This window comes from Copadichromis virginalis, linkage group LG11 (genome assembly GCF_057382275.1).
Source record: "Copadichromis virginalis isolate Kocher_CV1m ecotype Utaka linkage group LG11, C_Virginalis_male_GT1.1, whole genome shotgun sequence".
NCBI classification, from domain to species: Eukaryota; Metazoa; Chordata; class Actinopteri; order Cichliformes; family Cichlidae; genus Copadichromis; species Copadichromis virginalis.
The window spans coordinates 37,455,189-37,476,650 of NC_140628.1; the positions used below are offsets into that span (position 1 = coordinate 37,455,189).

The following is a 21,462-nucleotide window of genomic DNA, read 5'->3' on the forward strand; positions in this document are numbered from 1 at the left end:
AGATTGCCTGAACATTTTTTGAAATCCAATTATTTTCTCATGGTCATGCATGCTTTGTTAGTTTGTTACTATCAAAGCATGGTTTGTTAGCATGCATGCTGCCTTATCAAGATATTGATAATGTCTGTTTTCCTTGCAAATGCATTTTGGCAGAAACCACTGAAAGTCATGCTTTGTGCAATGTCAGACAAAAGTGCAAATTTGGAGCAAAATGTTATCTGAGGATGATTATTTCACTGGTCTTCATCTCATTCATCAGCAGGAAGGAGACAAATGCGTCAGAAAAACTTCATCTCCTGTTGTAAAGAGTCTGCTTGTGTGTCTTCTTTCTTCAGACATTGTGTTTCACTTGAAAGTGTTAAATGTAACTTCATCCATATTTAAAACAGTTTAAAACATTGATCAGTAAAATAAAAGTGTCAACACAATCAATGAATAATAGATGAGATGTTCTATGGTAAATGTTTTTGCATTGTTACGGAGATGTCATTGCACCTCAAAATTTAATATTGTGTCAATTTTGCATCATACAAAGTTTAAGCATGAAAGTGCAAATTTTCTCAGACATAAGTCTGAAAAAATTTGTAATACATGTTACTAAATTTTTTTAGTATCTTCTGCAAAAATGTATTGGGTTAAAGTAAATATCTAGATAAAGTTGATTAATAGTGCAAATTCATGGTTTGCAAATCACTGTGACATTGTGTAACTTTTAACTGATCAAGACGGAATCAAATAAGTTAGAAAGGATATTTAAAGATGAATTATGCTGCGATCACAATATTGCTTTAGCATGTCATCTTTTAGCATCCATATAATTTTCACATTCTATCAGTGATAGCCTTGAGGCGCTTTTTACTGTGACATAAAGACCCTGCAATATTAGAGAACAAGCCCCAACCATCAGAAGGTCCCCTATGAGCATCAATTAGAGACTTTGTGAAATAAGAACTCCTTTTTATTGACAGCATCTCCAGCAGCACCAGGCCAGAAAGGGCCAGCCAGAAAGAAAAACAACTTAAAACTAGAGAGTGAGATTATACAAATGCTACTGGCATGCAATAGTTGCATATAATGGGGCTACAGATGTAAGGTACTTGCAGTCATATAGCTCTTTTCTGTTCTTATTGACCACTCAATATTTGGAATGGTAAATGGACAGATTCTTATTTAGCTCTTTTCTACTCTCCCAGAGCACTCAAAGCACTTTATAACACATGCCACATTCACACGCATTCATCAGAGAGCAACTTAGGATTGCTTAGGTTAGTGACTTGCCCAAGGATATTTGGCATACAGACTTGGGGGAGCCAGGGGTTGAACCACCAGCCAAAGAGAGCTCCCGAGCTACAACCACCCAAGTGGACTGCAAGTCAAGGTGAGAAGGCTCCTGGTTTGACCCCGGCTGGGGTCTTTCTGTGTAGCAGTGGTACAACATTTTCTACCACCTTGCCACTCGAGAGGGAAGTAGGCATGAGTGGAGTAAGGCTTGGTGCATCATGGTCCCCAGTAACTGAGAAGCGTAACTTTGGGATGGTTCAGGGTCAGTTGATCCATTTACATATCTACTATTTGCTCGATGATATTCGAATGCAGTTAATAGGCTTGAAAACTAAAATAATACTTTATACACAGAGTTTTGTGTTGGTCATCCCATGAAAAACCTTTACAAGTCAGCTGATTTTTATTTAATGTTTTTGTACAATAGCTTTATTGAGTGTACCCATGTAAACATTTACCTCCACACTAAATATTTTGAGTTACAGGTTCTGAAAGTACATGTGAATGGGTCAAATTTTTAAAACAACTCTTGATAAGTACAGGAGACTTTTCAGGGCTGAGAAACACTCTGTTTAAAAGAAAAACAGTGCAACCAAATTTACACCCACTCCAAGTATCACAATCTGAAGCCAAAATCTTGTTTCTGTTCAGCACGATTATTTCTGTAACCGACACTGAGCATCAACATCATGTATATCATAATAGTTTCAGAATCAAAACATAACCAGTTTTTTAGATTTGTGAGGGGTGGACTAGCAAAGCAAGCACTGGTATTATAAGAGATAAGATAAGATAAGATAGAACTTTATTAATCCCTCGGGTGGGTTCCTCTGGGAAATTCGACTTCCAAAAAAGCACAGCAACGACCGAAGTTACAGTTACAGAATTGTTATATATATATATATATATATATATATATATACACACACACACACACACACATATATAAATACAGAGACAAATATAAATAAAATATACAAAGGGGATAAATAGAATAAATAGGAATAAAAAAAAAAATACAAGTGAATTGCACATTTCAAGTATTGAGTCTATTGCACTGTTGACTATTTACAAAAGTATTGCACAAGGTATTGCACAGTGAGGTGAAGAGGCACTACAGCTTAGTTGTTCCCCCTCCTTTGTCCTCCTGTTTCCCCTCCCTCTCCCCTCCAGAGAGGAGTTAAACAGTCTGATGGCGTGTGGGACAAAGGAGTTTTTAAGTCTGTTAGTTCTTGTCTTGGGGAGAAGCAACCTGTCACTGAACAGACTCTTCTGATTGTTAATGGCCGTGTGCAGAGGATGCCCAGCATTGTTCATAATGTCCAGCAGCTTTTTTAGTGTCCTTTTCTCTGCCACTGTCACCAGAGTGTCCAGCTTCATGCCGACCACAGAGCTAGCCTTCCTGATCAGTTTCTCCAGCCTGGATGAGTCCTTCTTTGCTGTGCTGCTCCCCCAGCACACCACAGCATAGAAAAGTACTCCAGCAACCACCGACTGGTAAAACATCCTCAGGAGCTTCCTGCAGATGTTAAAAGACCTCAGCCTCCTGAGGAAGTACAGTCGGCTTTGGGCTTTTTTATACAGGTGCTCTGTGTTGCATGACCAGTCCAGTTTATTGTCCACCCACAGCCCGAGGTACTTGTACTTGTTGACCACCTCCACCTCCTCCCCCTCTATCTGAACCGGCAGTGGACCTTCTCTGGACCTCCCGAAGTCCACAACCAGTTCCTTAGTCTTTGAGGTGTTGAGTTGCAGGTGGTTTGTGTGACTCCATGCGACAAAGTTCCTCACCAGACTTCTGTACTCCTCTTCCTGATCATCCCAGATACACCCCATGATGGCCGTGTCATCTGCAAACTTCTGAATATGGCATAATTCAGAGTTGTAGCAGAAGTCAGAGGTGTACAGGGTGAAGAGAAGAGGGGACAGCACAGTTCCCTGTGGTGCTCCTGTGCTGCTGACCACAGTGTCAGACGTGATCATTTACTGGAGCCGACTTCAAAAAGTGTATTTCTGAGTATGAGCATGTCGTACTTATATGTTACAGCAATTATATATGAGAGTAATGTTTGGTAAAGTGAGTACAAGAGACACCACCTTTAGCAAAAGGTAAGCCGAGCAGGTAATGAAGCAACAATTGTGAATTCACCATCTAATGGTGCACACTCTTCTGTGTGTTCAAATTGCATTCAGGATTTTCTCTGTGCATTTATCAAATCAGAATGAGTGATGGACATTAAAAGTGAAGTAAGTGAGGGAAAGGAGAAAACATGTGTGACCATAGTCAGTCTAATAGTTGCTTCAACAGGACTTTTGGACCTGGAATCCACAAGTGGGGATAGGTTAACTGCATCAAAACATCTCAGTTTAGTCTTCATGATTAATTTGACACATTACATCCTTTAAACATAATCTCTGGCTCTCTTCCACAGCACGTCTTCCTTCTCTCACCCCAACCGGTCGCAGCATATGGCCCCTCCCTGAGCCTGGTTCTGCCTGATGTTTCTTCCTGTTTCAGTTTCCTTCCCACTGTCGCTAAAGTGCTTGCTCAGAGGTGGTCTCATGATTGTTGGGTTTTTCTCTGTATGTATTATTACAATACACAGCCCCTTGAGGTGACTGTTGTGAGTTGGTGCTGTATAAATAAAATTGAATTGAATTGAATTAAACTTTCACCTGAGGCCACAAGTGAGTGAAGGATAATAAAACCAATAAAGATTCTGAATTATCATTGCCGTAATTGCACGTGTTTTCTTTATCAAACACCTGGAAAAATATGTGAACTACTGATATTTTTAAAAATGCATTTAAAAGTTGTTCAAACTTTACCCTGGAGGTTTTCTTTTGTTTTTTTTAAAGAATGTGCTCACAGTATCTTAATTTTTACATTTAGCTGCATTCACACTGTTACTTCTGTTTATTATGAACATTTCTGACTTTTCAATAAATATTATTTACCTTTTATAACATAATGAATTAACAGCAAGGCAAAGAAGGCAAGAAGAAATTGTTAACAACCATCAATAAACAGCTGCTATAAGAGAGCTGACTTCACATTCTGATTCATGAACCTTTTTCTGAAAGAAAATCAGGAAGGAAAAACTGGGAAAGTGTGACTAATTATTAGTGCCACATTAAGAAAAAAAATGTTGTCCCTTTTGAAATTTTAAAGTTAAACATGAAATGGTGTTTTCAGAGAAAAGAGGGGAGGCTATTTTGAGGAAAGAAAGTAAAAATATGGAGATTACAGTTGTCCTTTCAACCCTAACAAATGCCACGGCTTGAATAACCTCTACAAAAAGACTTGTGTCCATCTTATTGTGTCTTGTGATACATACATCCCCTTTATTTGTTGTTGGCCAGAGGGGCCGATGGCGCGATATGGCAGCCTCGCTTCTGTCAGTCTGCCCCAGGGCAGCTGTGCCTACAACTGTAGCTGCCTCCACCAGTGTGTGAATGTGAGAGTGAATGAATAGTGGCATTGTAAAGCGCTTTGGGTGCCTTGAAAAGCGCTATATAAATCCAATCCATTATTATTATTATTATTATTATTTATTGCACTAGGGTGTAACCATCAATATTAATGCAACTGTCCATTGTCAGCGACATCAACGCTCTCGTTCAGAACTGAGGAGAAAAAGTCAAAAATATCCACTTTTTGTTTTCTTCCACTGTAGGTCCAGATTTTCTGTTCCAACACATTTACAATGAAGCTGAATTCACTTAACATTACAGGAAGTCTGGTTCAGCGCTCTAATTAAAAAGTCCTATTCTGATTCTATGAATATTATGGCAACACAGAGTTTAGATGGAGCCTAAGGATGGGTGAGGGGATTCACCCAGTACTAACTACCCTGTTACCTACCCTGCCCCTATGGTAAAAATGAGCAGAGAAAAAGTCAAAAATAATAAAACCAACTTGTAGGTCCACTATGGTTGGGTGGTGGTGGCTCCTCTGGCACTACCTGTTGGCACTACCATTTCTAACTACGGACCTCAGGGACTGAATCTTCAGATGATCTCTTCTGCTCATCGCAAGAACTAGATGAAAAAGCACAGCAAATGCCCATTTGCCTCCCCATCTCTCTTTCCTATCTTGACGGTCACCGATGTCACCTGATATCCAGCCACACTCTATCATCACCTCCATCTTCGACCTTTCACTTCTAACTAAGGCAAAGGTTGCTTCATTGATATTACGTCATTACGTTTTACTCTTTTCCATGTTATACTTAACATAATTCGTCAAGTCAGTAACTATCAGTCACATATGAATTAGGATTATGTATTATCATTACAACACTTAATACCATTTCTCTTATTCAAAATCATGTATAATGACAGTTTGGCGACAAAGTTCTTATATTTTCACATTCCTGCAGACACACACAAATCTACCAAGGTCACAGCTGGATCCTGTCCACACACAAGATTAAGACATTAGAACAGTGATTTTCGCATTTTACATATTGGCCAAACTTACATTTTGATTATATATTTGATTAAGAATAAAGATGATTTACTATTAACAAATATGGTCGAGGTCGTTTTTAGCATCTGGTATCATTTCAAACATGAAAGTCTGGATGTTGTTTTAGACTCTTAGATGCAGGGAGAGGAAAGCTACAGGGCTTCAGCCACTCTCTGTCCCACCTCTCCCGATGACCTATCTGAAAGTGATACTTAGGTATTTCAGTGATGGAGTGCCTTCAAACAGTGATGTTGATAGCTTTGGTATGACGCTTGACCTTTGATTCTAGTCTAGTGTTTTGATTTTCTGTGGCTCATCTGCATGCATTTGCAAACATGCAAACAAAGCAAAGTTTTTTTTTTACATGTACTGAGCGATGTCTGTTTACTGTGAATGTGTCTTTTCTCACAATCTGATGTCTATCAGTTTCCTCTCCATGTCTAGTTCTCATTCCTGGTTTGTGAATTGTTCAACAAATGAAAACCTGCTCTTTGTAAAGTGAACATCCAAGTCTAGAAATAATAAGAAATTAAAGGGAAACCAGTGGAGGATCTCAGTCATCTGTCAGGATTATATAATAAATAAAATAAAGTGTCTAATGTAGAGAGGAGCAAGTGTATTTAAACTTTATAGACAGTTAAAAGAGCTTTTGAATAATTTCCTACAGTTGCTTAGTGCAGCTTCTTTAGCTGTGGGGAAGTGTGATCCATTTTATGTGCTTGACAGCTAGAATCTAATTTTTGGAGAATGCAATTTTTGTTTTCTAACTTCTCCTCTCTACACCAGATAGTGCCAGATAAGTATTCCCAAGAAAACTTAACAAGAAATGCATCTTGGGACTTCCTGTTTACTTTTATTTGTGGTTGTGAAACGGGAATGTTGAGTTTAATTGTTGAATTGTTGTTAAATATGCACATAACTCATTGAAACATATTGGTATAATTGCAGTGCAGTAGTAAAATGTCAGTATTTTAACAAGATGATGTATTTCTGAAATGGATGATACAAAGGACCTGTATGTGCAGCGCGGAGCAGCCATTTTCTGGCGAGGTCATCTGTGTGTTCCGGTATTGCAAGTAAACTGAGATTGCTGTGGAATATAAGTGTTTATAGAAAATGTATGTAACACTTCCACATTTTTTAAAGGAGCCTTGTGTGATTTAGCTCTTTGTAATTTGTTCTGCACAGAGAGAGGCCACTGCCGTATTTTTGTGTTTGTATTTTATTTCATTTCCCTTATTCCTCGCACTGGCGCATCTTTTTATTTATCGTTTATCCTGTTACTTTGCCACGTTACCTCTCATACTGTTGATGTTCAGTACAAGTCCATATGGCTGCCGTTTCACAAAAGTGAAGGTCAAAGGACATTTTTGTTTATTCAGTTGCCATTGGCAATAAAAACTGCACATTAAGAACCCCAGTAATTGTGTCCTGTGTGGCTAAGCATTTCCCAGGCTACATTTAAAGGACCTTGTAATAAGAATAAAAAAGAATCTAAATCTAAAGTCCCCGCCAAGCTTGTTTTTACAGTTTTTGCAAACAGCTGTGTTGTTCAAAACTTTTTCCACACCAAATGAGATTTAAATCTTGATAAGGAAAAAGGTTCAGAGACAGCCATCCTCTCGAGCCTATCTCTATCAACTTGTGGTTGGTAGCTTCACTGAAGTGTGAGAAACCCAGCAAAAGTCACAAGCAAACCAGTGCAGTAGTTCTCAGATTGGTATTTGTGTTCAGAGCTGTGTCCAGGATCTTCACTTGTTCTAGTGCTTAATTATCATTCTAACATGAAGCATTAATTCTTGTTGGGTTTTTTAGTTCTGTGATCAGGAGATATTTTATTTTGTATTCTCACAATCAGTTATCATTGATTATTCATTTGCCATTGTTGAATCTGTTGACAGTATAATCTTTTAATTACATCTGTGTTACTTTGAGCAAATATTAATGTACACTGACTGTTTATATAAAGTTGTTGCACGTTAGAGCAGAGCAGTCACACTATACAGATCCACGAGTCCTGTTGGGCCCTGGCAGGCCTGCGTGTAGTTATGCACGTACGCTGGCCTCTACTTACATGCACGCACTTATGTAACACACGCACGGTCACCTACACACTTAGTAATAATAGGAGGGTCATCTGAGGACAGTTTTTCTGATAAATACACTTTCACAAAATGCACAATGTAATACACACTTGTTTTTCTCTTAAGAGTAGCAGTTGATGTCTATATAAGGGAAAACTTTGGGATAGGCGGGGAATTGTTATCATTTGAGATCATTTCCAGTAAAGCTGTCAGGGTCCCTGTGCCTACCCGGTCGGCTCAGTACGGCTACATATGTTTTGTATTCCTTTATTCTTTTCCTGCTCTCTCCTTTCCCCTCTTTCCCTCCTCCCTCTGCCTGGGCGGAGCTTACCTGCGGGCTCCTGCCCTTGGCCCACGCACCTGTGGCTCATTACGAGTGATCCAGCTCCTTTATAAGACGGCAGCCCTGTGTTTCTCGTCGCTGGACCGTTGCCGACTCTCGTTAGTGTTAACCCCAGCTCAGTTCGTTCTCGTGTTTCCCTAGCGATCTTCTTACAGTAACCTTTTGCTTCTCTGTGAATAGATTTCCCTGGACCTGCCCCTGTGTTACCTGAGCGATCAAGTGTGTGAGGATTGGAGCGAGCTTTTGTGTTTCTTGTGGAGTGTGAAGAGGAGCGTGGAGCGTGGATGGAGTGAGGACTTTGGAGCGTGTGTGGACTGCAAGTGTCTTTCCCCCCCCTGTTCGTGTGTGGATTCCTGGAACCCGTCTTTTCCCCACTGTGTAAATAGATCACCTGGTGCTTCTGTAAATAAAAAACCTTTATTGTTCCCTACTCAGAGCCTGCGCGTGAGTCCGTTCAGTCCCGTTGTGACAAAAGATCCAACTGTGATGTCATAAAGGCAATATAAGGAGACTGATGCTTCAGTTGACGAGAGGATTCGATTGCAAATTGTCTTTTCCCACTCTTAGTGCACGGAGTGTGTAATAAAGATCACTATTTTTGACACCTACTTCGACTTGGGCTTGCTTTCTTCTCTTCCCTAACTCGAACGAACCTTAACAATCTGGTGCCGAAACTCCGGGTGGGGAGGAGTTGCAACCTGCAGCTCGTCGTGGAAGGTGACAAAGGGGTCGAAGGCCAGCAGCCTATCTGAGTGACGCCAGGCGACATAAGAAAAGGTGAGTGCCACCTGTTGATTTTTATCCAAAGGCGCTATATTGGAAGTTAAAACTAAATTTAATTAAATAATATTCACTCAGTCTGGGCTTCTGGCGTTGGTCCATAGTGATCTTGACTAATTAGTTTTAAAATAGGGCATAGTAGTCTGACTAAATTCATTGTTGTTCATTTTGGGGGTGAATTTTGAGTTAAGAAGTTATGTGTTTAAGTTAATACGGTTTAAGGTGTGTGGAAACAAATAAATACGGTTTAAGAGGTTTAACTGTGGGTTGACTGGGATGCCAGCCAGTCAATCGGTAGTGTAGGGATAATTTGGTTTTAATAGGGTAGCAGAGACGGTCTCGGGCTTCTGATAATTAAACGGGGGGGCTGAGAGCTCACCGTGAGGCTTTTTAAACAAGTAAATTCGTTTAGGACGGAGAAGCTAGGCTCTCTAGGAATGCAGTTGTTCAGCGTTTTGGCAGACGCCACATGCAACGGACGCGTTGTTATGGTTAAGCTCGGTTGGCCTACCGAGGGAATTTTGGGACGCCCTTAATGGCCAGGTAATCTATGAGTGATTGCCTTCTACTGCATTGATTGATTAAGAAGGTTAGACCTGGCTGCATCCTATCTAAACGTCAGGAGCTTGTGAACTTTAAGTAAAGCCAAAAGCGTGATCTGGGATATTTCACGCCGCTGGTGGAGATCCGGGTGTCCGGGCGGGGAAGCAGTTTTAAAGTACTAGAACTTAGTAATTTGACCGTTTTTCAAGGCGGCGTACTTGAGACGGGTAATTGATCAGCAAGAGCTAGGCTCTGGGCTGAAAGATGCTTTTAAATTAGTCAAAAATTTAGCAACACCAGCAGAGAAATAGAGAAGTGAGATAAAGTTGTTCTGGCATATGGTGTTTTCTTAGGAATTCGAGCGCTATCGGGAGGGCGTTCCCGAGGTGTGTATTGACCAGCAAGGCTAGGCCTGGGCTATAGGTGCTTTTAAATTAGTCAAAAAGTTAGGAGTAACCTCTTCTGGTATATGACGTCTATGGGGCCCGTGTATACTGTATATAAATTACTCGTGTGTCTGTGCATTTAAAAGTGTAAATTGTATAAACTGTCTTGTGTTGTTGAATTTTTTCTGTGTGGATTCAGAGTGTGAAAAAAACGAAAACGCCTTTCTCTTCTCTCGCTCTCAGGGAACAGAGAGTGTGTGTGTATCTCTCCCAGAGGGGAGGGGTTGTGTGGTGCTGCGCAGTAGCGGGCACACGCGCGCGAGTACGAGCGGAGTGTGTGTGTACAGCTGCGGCCCTATTTCTCCCTTTCTGTCCTTCTGAGCTTCTTTTCGTTAGGTGAAAGGGGGTCTCAGAAGTATGGTTAAAAGATTTCAGTATATTAAATAAACTAAACCTTGTAGTCTTGTGTTGGTGATTTCCTAATGTGATTATGGTTTAATAGAATTCCATGAGTAATGATCCCTTGTGTAAAACTCCAGTAAGGTAGGATGCGGGGATAAATATCTTGACAAAATTTGAGAACTGTGTGTGATTGTTGGGAGATTTTTAGTTGGGTCGTATTTCTTTCTCTACCTGGAAAAGGCAGAGATCTGTGCTCTATTTGATGTTGTGTAAATAAAGCTTTTAAAAGTTGGTTGAGTCTCTCGTATAAGGAGGGAAAACGGTGCATGGTAGATTGTTTGGATTATTCTTGTATGTGAAAACTTTGTAGTTGTTAGGGAAGTGAATGTGAGAGTGAATTTTCGCTGGCTTTGCGTGCTTAAAACTGTTATATTAGACGGTTGTCAAGCTTTGAGCTTGAAAGGAGGATTAGAGGGTGTGTGTGTGTGTGTGTGTGTCTGTGGGCGGTCTCTCTCTCTCAGGCTGGAGCCTAGCGGAAGTTCGGCTTGACCAGCTTGTGAGATTCTGACTGCCGAAAGGAAAATACAACGAGGCAACCCCTAGGGGAGGAGCCTAAGACCGGCCATTTTGGTAAGGTAAGTGAGGTCAAAAAGCAAAATGGCTGAAGAGGAAAAGGCAACCCCTGGAGGGGGAAAGAGATACAAGCCACTGAAGGAGCAAATACAGGAATTGAAGAAAGCCATTAAAATGACTGAAGGGACGTCTTCAAAAGCGATTGCTCGTCAGTGTCAGGATTTAGAAAAAGAAGTGAAGGAATTATGTGAAAATCAACAGAAGACATTGGAGGACAGAATCCCTCTGCACTCCCTCTTTCAACGACAAGGGGAGAAATGTGAAGAGAGAATCAAGGAGCTTGAAGAGGAATCTTTAGGACGTTTCCAGGGGAGAAAAATAAAGGCTGAAAAGAAACTTATGATGGAAAAACAAAGTAAGTATTGTAAGCTTATGATTATCTCCCAAGGTGTTTCCCACTGGATGCAAGAGGAAGTGAACGACATCCAGCCAGCCTTAAAAAAGGAAGCTGAGGCTGAAGGAAAGCTATATCCCAGCCTGAAGGACTTCCTGAGTGGCCCACCCCCACCTTATATTTGTCCAGTGGTGGCCCTGGAGGGTGGTACTATGTGGGGGCCGGAAGGAAAAACAGGAAAAGTGACAGGTGGAATTGTCAACTTACAGGAGAATCCTCCATCATCGACATCTGCTCCAGCCACAGTGGAGGCAGACACAGGAGTAGTGCAGCCACAATCAGGGGCACCTGCACAGAAAGCGATGCAGTCTCAATCAGCGGCAGCTGCATCAGAGGTAAGTCAGCCGCACCCAGTTGCTGGGACATCACAAGGAATTACTACACGGGGGTTGATCTTGATTCCTCCCTCTCTTTTTAGCCCAGATAGAGCTACAGAAGAAGCTCAACCTGTGGCGTCTACAAGTACCGGACAGGTGACAATGCAACAGCCCAGCCAGGAAAATCCATCCCAGGAGGTCTGGACTTCAGAGGAAGACTCACCTTCAATGCAGTATCAGAAGGCGCCATCAAAGGCGACCCGAAAAACTAATCAGAGGTCAACGGTTGATGATTCTGAGAAAGAACAGTGGCAAGGCCACGTTTTCGGAAAAGAATCTGACAATCGGGAGGCCGTGATACAGCTGGAACGCCTCTTGAGAAAATTAGAGGAGGAAGGCGTAGCAACACCACGTAGCGTAGCACAAACACTTTATGCCTTGGAAAAGGACTTGGCGGGCTCAGTAGAGAGCAACACACGAAAATCCAGAGAAGTGTCAAACCTGCAAAGGGGAGGATTTGCCCCAAAGTTTCAGACTCCCACAGGAGGGACGACCCTTCGCTCTGGGAGGGTTCTGGAGGAACCAAGAGATAAAAGACCGTCCATCTTTGAGAAGAACCAGAGGAAGACTGTTGCATTGCCAACTGAAGAAGGGCAGGGTGACACAGAGGAGGAATTATCCCTCACAATGCCTTTATTGAAGGGAGGAAGGGGTGAACCAGTCTACCACCCCTACAATATCAGAGATCTTGAGGCTCTGGTGAAGCAGCTGCCCCCAATCACGGAGGGAGGAGCCGCTTGGTTGAGGAGACTAGGAAGTCTTACAGAAGGAGAGGAATTGGCTCTGGGAGATTTCCGAGCTATCGGTGGGAGGACCTTCAGAGGAGGAGGCCTCGCAGATGTAGAAGAAATAGCAAGAACTGTATGCCAACCAAACGACGTCCCCTATGCAAGGGTGCGAAATGCTCTCTCTGACGCAGTGCGTGAGAAGTATCCGACTCATAACATGGGCACTACACCTAGGATTGTTTGGACCCCAGAACATTCCCCTAGAGAGTATATGGAGCATGCAAAAGAACAGTGGATTCTTCAAACTGGTGAACATCCTGGGCAGAATGGTGAACCAAGGGCGTGGTTCCGATCTGCAGTATTAGCAGGTCTCCCAGAACGAGTAAGAACAGATTTACAAAAGAATCCTGATTTTGCGGTGGCGGATTCAGCAAAATGGGAGAGGCACATTATACATCGACTTGAGCTGGAGAAAGACGAGGTGAACAAGAAAAAACAGGAGTTGGAGGAGGCGCAAGGGCAGCTAGTGAAATTGAAATTGGCAGAGGCGAGAGAAAAACAAAACGAAAAGAAAAAGGAAACTAAAGATGGACCTAAGAGGATGCTGGTGGCGCAGCCACGGGGCGATCCGGGGCCTGATTGGCCAGATTTGAATCCGGTTCTGTACCCTGATGACCGATGGCCCGCCAATGAATTCCCAAGGCAAGGAAGACCCGCGGGGAATTGGGGGGCTACTAGGTCGCTGAGGGGACGTGGTGGATCCCAAAGGGGAGGTGGACCAAGGGGCCGTGGTCTGGGGGGACCTATGCTGGATCCGAATGTATGCCTAAGGTGTGGAGGACGAGGACATTGGATTCGTGATTGTCCTACACCACGACAGCATCCTACACCACGACAGCAAGAAGCAGGTTATCCATCATCACCCCAGGCACAGGGAACTTTTCGAGGCAAAGTGGGCCAGACAAGGGGACATCAAGCTCCAAACCCAGGCATGGCGCCAGCGGCTCAGTACCCATTTATGGGTTTGTAATTGTTGAGCTTTGGATGCCCATTACTTTACTGCACCAGCCCTATTTTGGAGTCTTTGAGTATGTTATAGCTCCCTCATGGTTTCCCTCAGTGTTCTCTCTGTCTCATCTTCCTGCTTCCCCTCTGATGTGGTTCATTCATGTTTCATTCCTTGTTTCATTTATCTAAGCTGTTATTTTCTTGTTTATTTTCTGATAACTACTTTCCTCTTGTGCTTTGTTCAGAGTTTTACTGGAGGTCTGTGCCCGTTCCTTAATCACCGTTTGTGTGTACACCGTCCATTGTTTTATCCTGTTGGTTCTGTGTATCTTTTCTGGTTTGCTCTCTATATTTTGCTGAAGTGTTTGACTTGTTTTATTTTGTTTTGGACCTTGGACTCATCCTTCAGCTTAATAAAAAGCTTTTTTTTCCTGCATTGGAGTTCCTTATTCTGTAACCTACAGCACACAGAAATTACTTGTTTGGCTCAATATTTGAAACCTTAAACAAGCATAAATTGTAAACTTGTTGCACTACATTATGGAAGACCATCAAACCACCAAAAAGTAAATACATTTAGGAAGAATAATTATCTTTTTTTTCTTTTTTGACAAAGTTGATTTTTAAAAAAAGAAACTTGCACGTGCACTAAAGCGAATAAAAATGCAACCCTAAGTGACATAAAACAATGTCTCTTTAGGTTTTGTATCACGGAAAAAAAAACTTTAAAGAACCGGATAATCTTCAGAGACTGAACAGTTTTATTAGTACAATGAAACTAAATCAAAAGCACGTGCCCAAACCAAGAAGGCAAGAGGGGGAAAAAAAACCCAATGACGTAAAAAAAAAAGACTTCCTGTGATGTGATTGATAAGTTTAAACCTCAGCTCTGTCTCATTCACCGTCTGAGACATCAGTGGCACCACAGAGCTGAGGTAATGGCACATTTACTAAAATATCACTGAACTCATGTCAGCTGGTGAATTTATTCATTATGAAAAGTTATAAACTTGATGCATTTTATTTGTTATTTTCCTATGACAAGTGTAGTTTACGAAAAGATAAATTCTAATCAATTGTAATATAGATGAAATGGTACAAATTTCATAATACTGAAGAAGTAGATACATTGTAATGCAAAATTCAAAGAGGCTTTAAACATATATGTTTTATTCATATCCACAGAACGATACCTGTGTTCAAAAAGACATGAAGTGCTGGCAGCTCCTGTTTGGGCTTTGGTGCTGCGGCATCCTTGCAGTGACCAGCGGGATCGAAGGTATTGCTCATTTGTATGGAGATGTTTTTCACTTAGCTATGGGAAGTCATTAGTAAGGCAGCTTATGGTTTATCTCATCTTGTGGCTGTATCATATCATCCTTTTCTTCCTACTATGATTAACTGCATAGCTTTTAATGTCATACATTCCAGTTGTCAGTAACAGTAGGAGGTTCAGAGGTTATGTTTAAATGTCAAATAGTCACACATGTTAGCTATCATCATATCACATGTTGTTGGTTTTGAGCTTTGATTAATATTTTGATTATTAAATATGGAAAGTAGCTTGATGTTTATCAAGTAAAATTGATTTTTATTTCTATTACTGTGGAGAAATGATGTACTTTTTTTACTCTGCTACATATTTGACAGCTGGATATGCTGGTTATTTACCAATCAAGGTTTTAAATAAAAAAATAAATAGAGTGCCTTCTTAAGGATTGAACCTTTTAAGGGAGTGTGCACATGGGATGACTGAGCTGCTAGCAAGAGATTTACCCTCTAAACTGGTGATTATCAAAATTCAATCAATCAAAATTTATTTATATAGCACATTTTAAAGACCGAAGTACACCAAAGTGCTTTCCAGTAAAATCATGATACAGATAAAAAATCACAATATAAAATATAAATTACAGATATAAATAAAATAAATAAAATATAAAATAATTACATAATCTAAATGCAAAGCCAGATGTAAATTACCCTAATTAGCCCTGAATGCCAGGTTAAACAAATAAGTTTTTAGACGTGATTTAAAAGACTGAATGGAATCTGATGCGCGAATATGAAGAGGAAGAGTATTCCATAAGCTGGGTGCAGCAACGGCAAAGGCACGGCCTCCTCTGGTCTTCAGCCGAGACCTAGGTTGCACTAAGAGCAGTTGGCCCGATGATCTTAGTGCTCTCTGAGGGCTATACAGACAGAGGAGATCAGCTAAGTAGTCAGGTGCCATATTGTTTAGGATTTTATAAGTAAACAATAAAATTTTAAAATCAATTCGGTATTTAATAGGAAGCCAATGTAAGTTGGCCAGAACAGGGGTGATAGAATCATACTTTCTATTGCCGGTCAAGAGACGTGCTGCAGCATTTTGGACCAGATGCAATCGCTGAAGAAGAGAAGATTGGAGGCCCAAGTAGAGAGAATTACAATAATCCAGTCTTGAAGTGATGAAATCATGAATGAGTTTCTCCAGATCTTTGCGTGGTATATAAGGTTTAGCCTTAGAAATTAGGCGTAGTTGGTGAAAGCTGGTTTTTACCACAGTAGAAACCTGTTTATCTAGTTTGAAGGAACTATCCATGAAAACTCCAAGATTCCTAACAGCATCAGTGAGGTGGTTAGCAACAGGCCCGAGTGTGCCGGTCAGTTGTCCCAGAGGCATATTTCTATCAAAAACAATCATTTCTGTCTTCTTTTCATTTAAAGTAAGAAAGTTACGTGATAACCAGTCTTTGACATCCCTCAGACAATCAAACAGAGGATGTAGTGAAGATGAAACATCCCCAGTCAGGTGGAGGTAGATTTGAATATCATCAGCATAGCAGTGAAAAGAGACATTATGTTTTTCAAAAATGGAGCCCAAGGGCAGCATGTACAGAGAAAACAACACAGGACCCAATACCGAGCCCTGGGGCACACCACAGCGAAAAAGGGCAGAAGAAGAGGAATATTTTCCCATCATGACAGAGAACGACCTCTCAGAGAAATATGATTTAAACCATGATAGAACATTTCCAACCTTGCCAAAAGGATATCATGGTCAACCATGTCAAAGGCTGAAGTCAAATCCAATAGAATTAAGACCACAGAGCGCCCAGAGTCAGATGATTACAAGGTTAATTGTATAAGGCACAAAAACATAGGAGTATCCAGTGTGTGTTACCTTATCATACACAAGTATAGCATTGAAGTAATCAATACCAGAAACTGTGAAATAATAATTGAATATTTCTTTTCTTCTACTTTTTCTTTTTCTAGCTGATGTACCGTCATGGATGTGTGTGACTGACTATATACACAACATTACTTGTGTCTTCAACAACATCACTGCTATTCCATTGGGAAAGAACAAAACGAACTACAGCCTATATTTCAAGGAGAACTCCGAACACAAGTAAGTTTTTCTTAAATAAATACATAAAATACTTGATTCTTCTTACAGAATTGAAAGTGTGTGTTTCTGCTTCTAAATTCACAAACATGTCCATGTTCTGTTTTTGCTCCAAAAGCCCTTCTTGTCCACTTGTGGTGATGAATCACAGTTACTACTGTGAATGTCAACTCAACAATAAGCTTTGGGCGGATTATAATTCCTATGAAATTGACATTTGTGATGAATCTCAATGCATCAATTTAGAAAATGAATTTAATTTAGCAAATCACAGTAAGTATGAATTACATTTGTAGTTGTTGATTTTGTCTTAATATGTTAATGTGCTTCATTTTTAATGATAGTCTGAAAAAAATATTATGCACCCCCTTGATGCTTAGAGGAACATTTTGATATACCTAAATATGATTTGATTGATATTTCTAATCAGTTCAGCTGAAACCTCCGCCTGAGCTTGTGGTCCAAGAAACAACAGAGACTCTCAACATTACATTTAAAAGTCGATATGATAACCATTTATACCTTGGTGGTTACCTCATGTATGAAATATTACTTCAAACACCTGAAAGCAGTGAGAACAAAGTAAGATGAACTGTTATGTGCAGTATATTTACTAAGAATGTGTTTTATTCTAAAAGAATCAAACAATAATTGTTTCTTTAAACATTTCCACAGACTTTTACGGTTCCACCCCAAAAGAAATTTGAATCTATTAATCGGAAATTGCACCTGAAAAATAGTGAATATTGCATTAAAGCAAGATATAGACCTCAAACATATAGTGAAACTTGGAGTGAATGGAGTCAACCAACATGCTGGGAAAACAAAGCAGAAGAAGGTAAAGGACACATTTTTCATAAGTAAAAAAAGGCCTCTGTTATCTGGAGCTTTCTAAAAATATGCTAACAGTAAAATTCAACTACATTTGCTTTAGCAATTTTATGACAATGATAAAGGAAGGGATTTTTAGGTTTATTTAATGCTATTCATAATCACAAACATAGGTGGGACGCTGCTCGTGTGAAGCAGCCTTTTGTTGTCTTGTGAGGTGTTTTCTCTGAACAATGTTTATCAAAAACAAGTGCTGCTCTCTTCCCTTTCTCTCAGCGCTTTTGTAAAATAGCACAGATACTTGATAGATAATGGACTTGCTGCCATCTTTGTAGTGTGAGTCAATAATTCTGTGTAATTTCAGAACCAGAAACTTTATTATTATTATTGGCCAAATATCTGTTCCCACTGTGTCTGGTTTTGGGAGCTCTGCTGTTTGTATTCTACAGTCCAGCTGCAAGGTAATTCATCTAAGCTTTGGAATGATTGCATGTCTGATGAGGATAATGTGCCTCTTATTCATATTTTGTGTCTGTGTGGCAGGATGAAGATAAAAACTCTGTCCCACACGCCATCCCCGGCTCCTTTCTTTCAGCCTCTGTATCAGCAACATAAAGGTGATCTCCAGGTAAGGAGATAACATGAGTGATTTCTGAAGAAGCTTAATTTTAACTTCTGTTAAAATCAATTAAGTGCAGGAATCCTAACATAAGGGTCACAATGGAAGCACAGTGCAAAATGACACGTTAGAAATGAGATGTAAGAAGACCACATAATTAATGATAGATGTGTATAAGCTTTATACACATCTATCACATAGTAATGATAACTTCACAGTGAATTGGTCAAGGTCCATGGGTAGGCAGATAATCTGCTGTGGTTACCCCTAACAGGAACATCTCTGGCATCCTTATTTATTTGATGTGTCAGTCAAAGACAGCGTTCATAGTGTTTGTGACACTTTACTAACATTCTGATGCTGCAAAAAATGTGAATACCAGCATATTGTCAAACTAGAAATGCAAACATGCTGAGTTTAGTGTAAGGATGTGTTCTGTCTATCATGTTGACCATCTGGTAACTGGTGATAAAAGAAAGCATTCAGCAAAATAGGATTTTGACAGTTCATCAGTCTTACTGAAATAAACCCAGTTGCTGGAAAGCAAACCCTCAATCGTGTGACGCAGAGCTCCAGATCTTTCAAAGGATAAATAAACTCTAACTACAAGTGACTTTAGATAAAAAGTCGGCGCATCATTAAGACATTCGTCCTGTGCTACCATATTCATACCAAGTTTTATGGCAAATCACACAATTTTTGCTAACACGATTCAGTTAAAAACAGTTCATGGAAGCACAATACTCAACTCTGCACTAGAAATATGAGTTGAAGAGTTCAAGGTAATCCCCTCAGAAGCAGAATGAGACCTTTCAGTCAGAGCAGGAGTGGATGGCCAAATGATAACAAACAGTGCTAAAGCCTCACAAACAAGCATGAGAAGTCTGTTTCTGTTCATGTAGCGGTTCTACAAATGTCCCTCCTTGAGTTAGTTGTTAGACTTTATGATACTGTGTATCTGGCTGCTGTGAGAAAAAGCTTTCCCCGGTCAATAGGACCAGAAATGAACCACTCAAATATGGTTGCAATGACAGATGGTAAAAACTGCAAGTAAAAAAATAAACACCCTAAGTCAAATTTGTAACGGCAGCATGTTACCATGACAAACCATTAAACATCTATACTGCATTGGTGCTTCATATTCTGAGAGTGCAGGTAGTACACAAGTGTGCTTTTTTCTACTGCGTCACACCTGATGCATCTTCATTTTGTTTAATTTGCAGGAATGGCTTTCTCCGAAAGGTAAAAATGTACTAATGCACAAAGCCGATGAGGGCATGATAAGTGATAGAGTGGCTGTTGTGCCAAAACCCAACACGAAGGACCCAGAAGAGACCCAGACCTTCCTAAACCCTCCAGTGATTCAGCTGGCATTCCCTCAGTGCCCGACCTCCTACGTTGGCCTGCCTGGGATGGATATGGCTCCTGCTCCTATAGCTATGGTCTGTCCAGCTAACACCTCTTATACTCAGCTCCCCTGCTCCGTCTGGGAGAGGGGCAGGGAGGCAGAGATTGCCTCCTCTCCACCTGAAGATGTCCTGGATATCAGCTGTGTTGACTCTGGCTGCAGCTTTGAGGATGTGACACAAAGCCCAGAGTGCAGTTTACCAAGCAGTCCTGTTGTTGAGACTCTAGCACCATGTTACTGTAGTGATTACTGCATTCTTAACAAAACAGCTGAAGGTGTTGTTCCTGTTTTACTGTCTAAAGAGAGCAATGTAAAAGTTTCATCTGATTCCCAGCATGAGCGCGAGAGTTAAAGCAGGAAATGGTTCTGTCAGTTTGTTTGGAGCCAGAAAAATTCATAAGAGTGGTGGCACTGACAGCCACGGCTGTAGACCACATGGCAGGAGAGATTCCATGAAGTGGCTTGAAGCTGGCCAGTTCACTTGTTGCAAGTTGCTGTGTGTTCTTGATAGCAGCGGGTTTGTGCTTGAACTTCATACAACATTTACATCTGTTCAAATGTATGTGATTATCATTTTTTATGACAAAAACATAAAAAACACCATATAACACATAGAGTAGGCTTCTGCTTTGGCTGATTTGCATATGTTAACACTTGACGCATTCTGACTGCAGAATGTTAAGACGTGAATGTTTGTGAATTCCACTAGAGCTTTGGATGATATGATTTTCTGTAGCTGTATGGGGAAAGTGTTTTGTTCCGTTTTTTTTTTTTTTAATTTAATCTACCTTATTTGCAATATGTTTATACTTTGCATTTAGCTTTTACTAAGAAATCAACAATAAAAGAGATAAAGATCCATATCTATGCTTAAATCAGTAACTTTGTTCTTGTTTTACTGACTTATGAGAGATGTTTTTGGATCTTTCCTGGATCATTATCCATCTCCAAGTTGTTGTGCAGGTGATGCAAATATTCAGTGGAAATGATTGTTTTGAAATTTTCCTAAGGGAACAATAAAGTGTAACCTCAATACGAAAGTTTTACTATTTATTTCTCCAGTCAACATAACCAGTGCTGTTTTTGTGGGTCTTTTAGTCTAAAGCAGCTTTAATTTTTAGCCTGCAGATGACAGTCACCATGGTGGACTGGGATGCTTTGTAACAGCCATGGAAATTGCTTTTTCGTTTTATTCAGCACACATTGGTTTCTTTAACTGTCACTTCTAAGGTGAAGAATGATGTTAAATGTGACAGATTGAGAGGATACTCTTTTCATACACATGCGTACAGCACACGGTGACAAATTTCTCCAGTTTTTCACACCAAAATGAGATCATTCAGAACAACTTTCTATTGATTTTCAGTTATTTCTACCATTTAATGGGATAAGTGGCCCCAAATAATGCCAGCAAAATTCCCACTCACAGCATAACAGAGCCTCCAGAGTCCCTCATAGTACTGATAGATTTCTCGTCTCTAATTAGTATGTAGCTTGGGCAGCAACACATATGTACCAAAAAAGTCCTTCTAGAAACAAATAATAATCGCACTTGCAGACCATCCAGGGGCAGAATTATTAGTTTTAGTGTATTTTATGTTCGTTTTAACTTTTGTTTTTAAATCACGTTTGTTTCAGTTAGTTTCCAGAGTGGATCTTCTTGTTTCAGTTAAGTTATTTATTTGAGAATATTTAGTTTTAGTTAGTTCAGTTTAGTCTTCTTAATCATTACTGTATGGAGAATATATGTCAGAGGTAAGATTTAGGAAAATCTGTAGCT

The 21,462-nt window shown here is 40.3% G+C and overlaps 1 protein-coding gene across 2 annotated transcripts; it reads left to right on the forward strand.

Moving 5' to 3' along the window:
* Positions 1 to 8,890: 8,890 nt before the first annotated feature.
* Positions 8,891 to 20,722, forward strand: LOC146699379 (interleukin-21 receptor-like). 2 transcript variants are annotated; one of them, XM_085472288.1, is made up of 9 exons: positions 8,891 to 8,956; positions 14,616 to 14,709; positions 16,692 to 16,827; positions 16,943 to 17,097; positions 17,255 to 17,406; positions 17,500 to 17,662; positions 18,020 to 18,116; positions 18,199 to 18,283; positions 19,498 to 20,722. In XM_085472288.1, exons 2-9 carry the CDS (start codon positions 14,640 to 14,642, stop codon positions 20,032 to 20,034), a joined length of 1,395 nt encoding a protein of 464 aa, XP_085328414.1. In that variant the 5' UTR covers positions 8,891 to 8,956; positions 14,616 to 14,639; the 3' UTR covers positions 20,035 to 20,722. The 2 variants fall into 2 exon arrangements, with proteins under 2 accessions (XP_085328414.1, XP_085328415.1); XM_085472289.1 differs by lacking the exon at positions 8,891 to 8,956 and adding an exon at positions 14,348 to 14,365.
* The last annotated feature ends 740 nt before the right edge of the window (positions 20,723 to 21,462 follow it).

Bases quoted from the DNA above. Each gene is read 5' to 3' on its own strand.
- LOC146699379 (XM_085472288.1), top strand. From the start codon at position 14,640: ATGAAGTGCTGGCAGCTCCTGTTTGGGCTTTGGTGCTGCGGCATCCTT. The intron at 14,710-16,691 runs GTATTGCTCATT...TTCTTTTTCTAG, and splicing joins AGTGACCAGCGGGATCGAAG to CTGATGTACCGTCATGGATG. The intron at 16,828-16,942 runs GTAAGTTTTTCT...TTGCTCCAAAAG, and splicing joins AAGGAGAACTCCGAACACAA to CCCTTCTTGTCCACTTGTGG.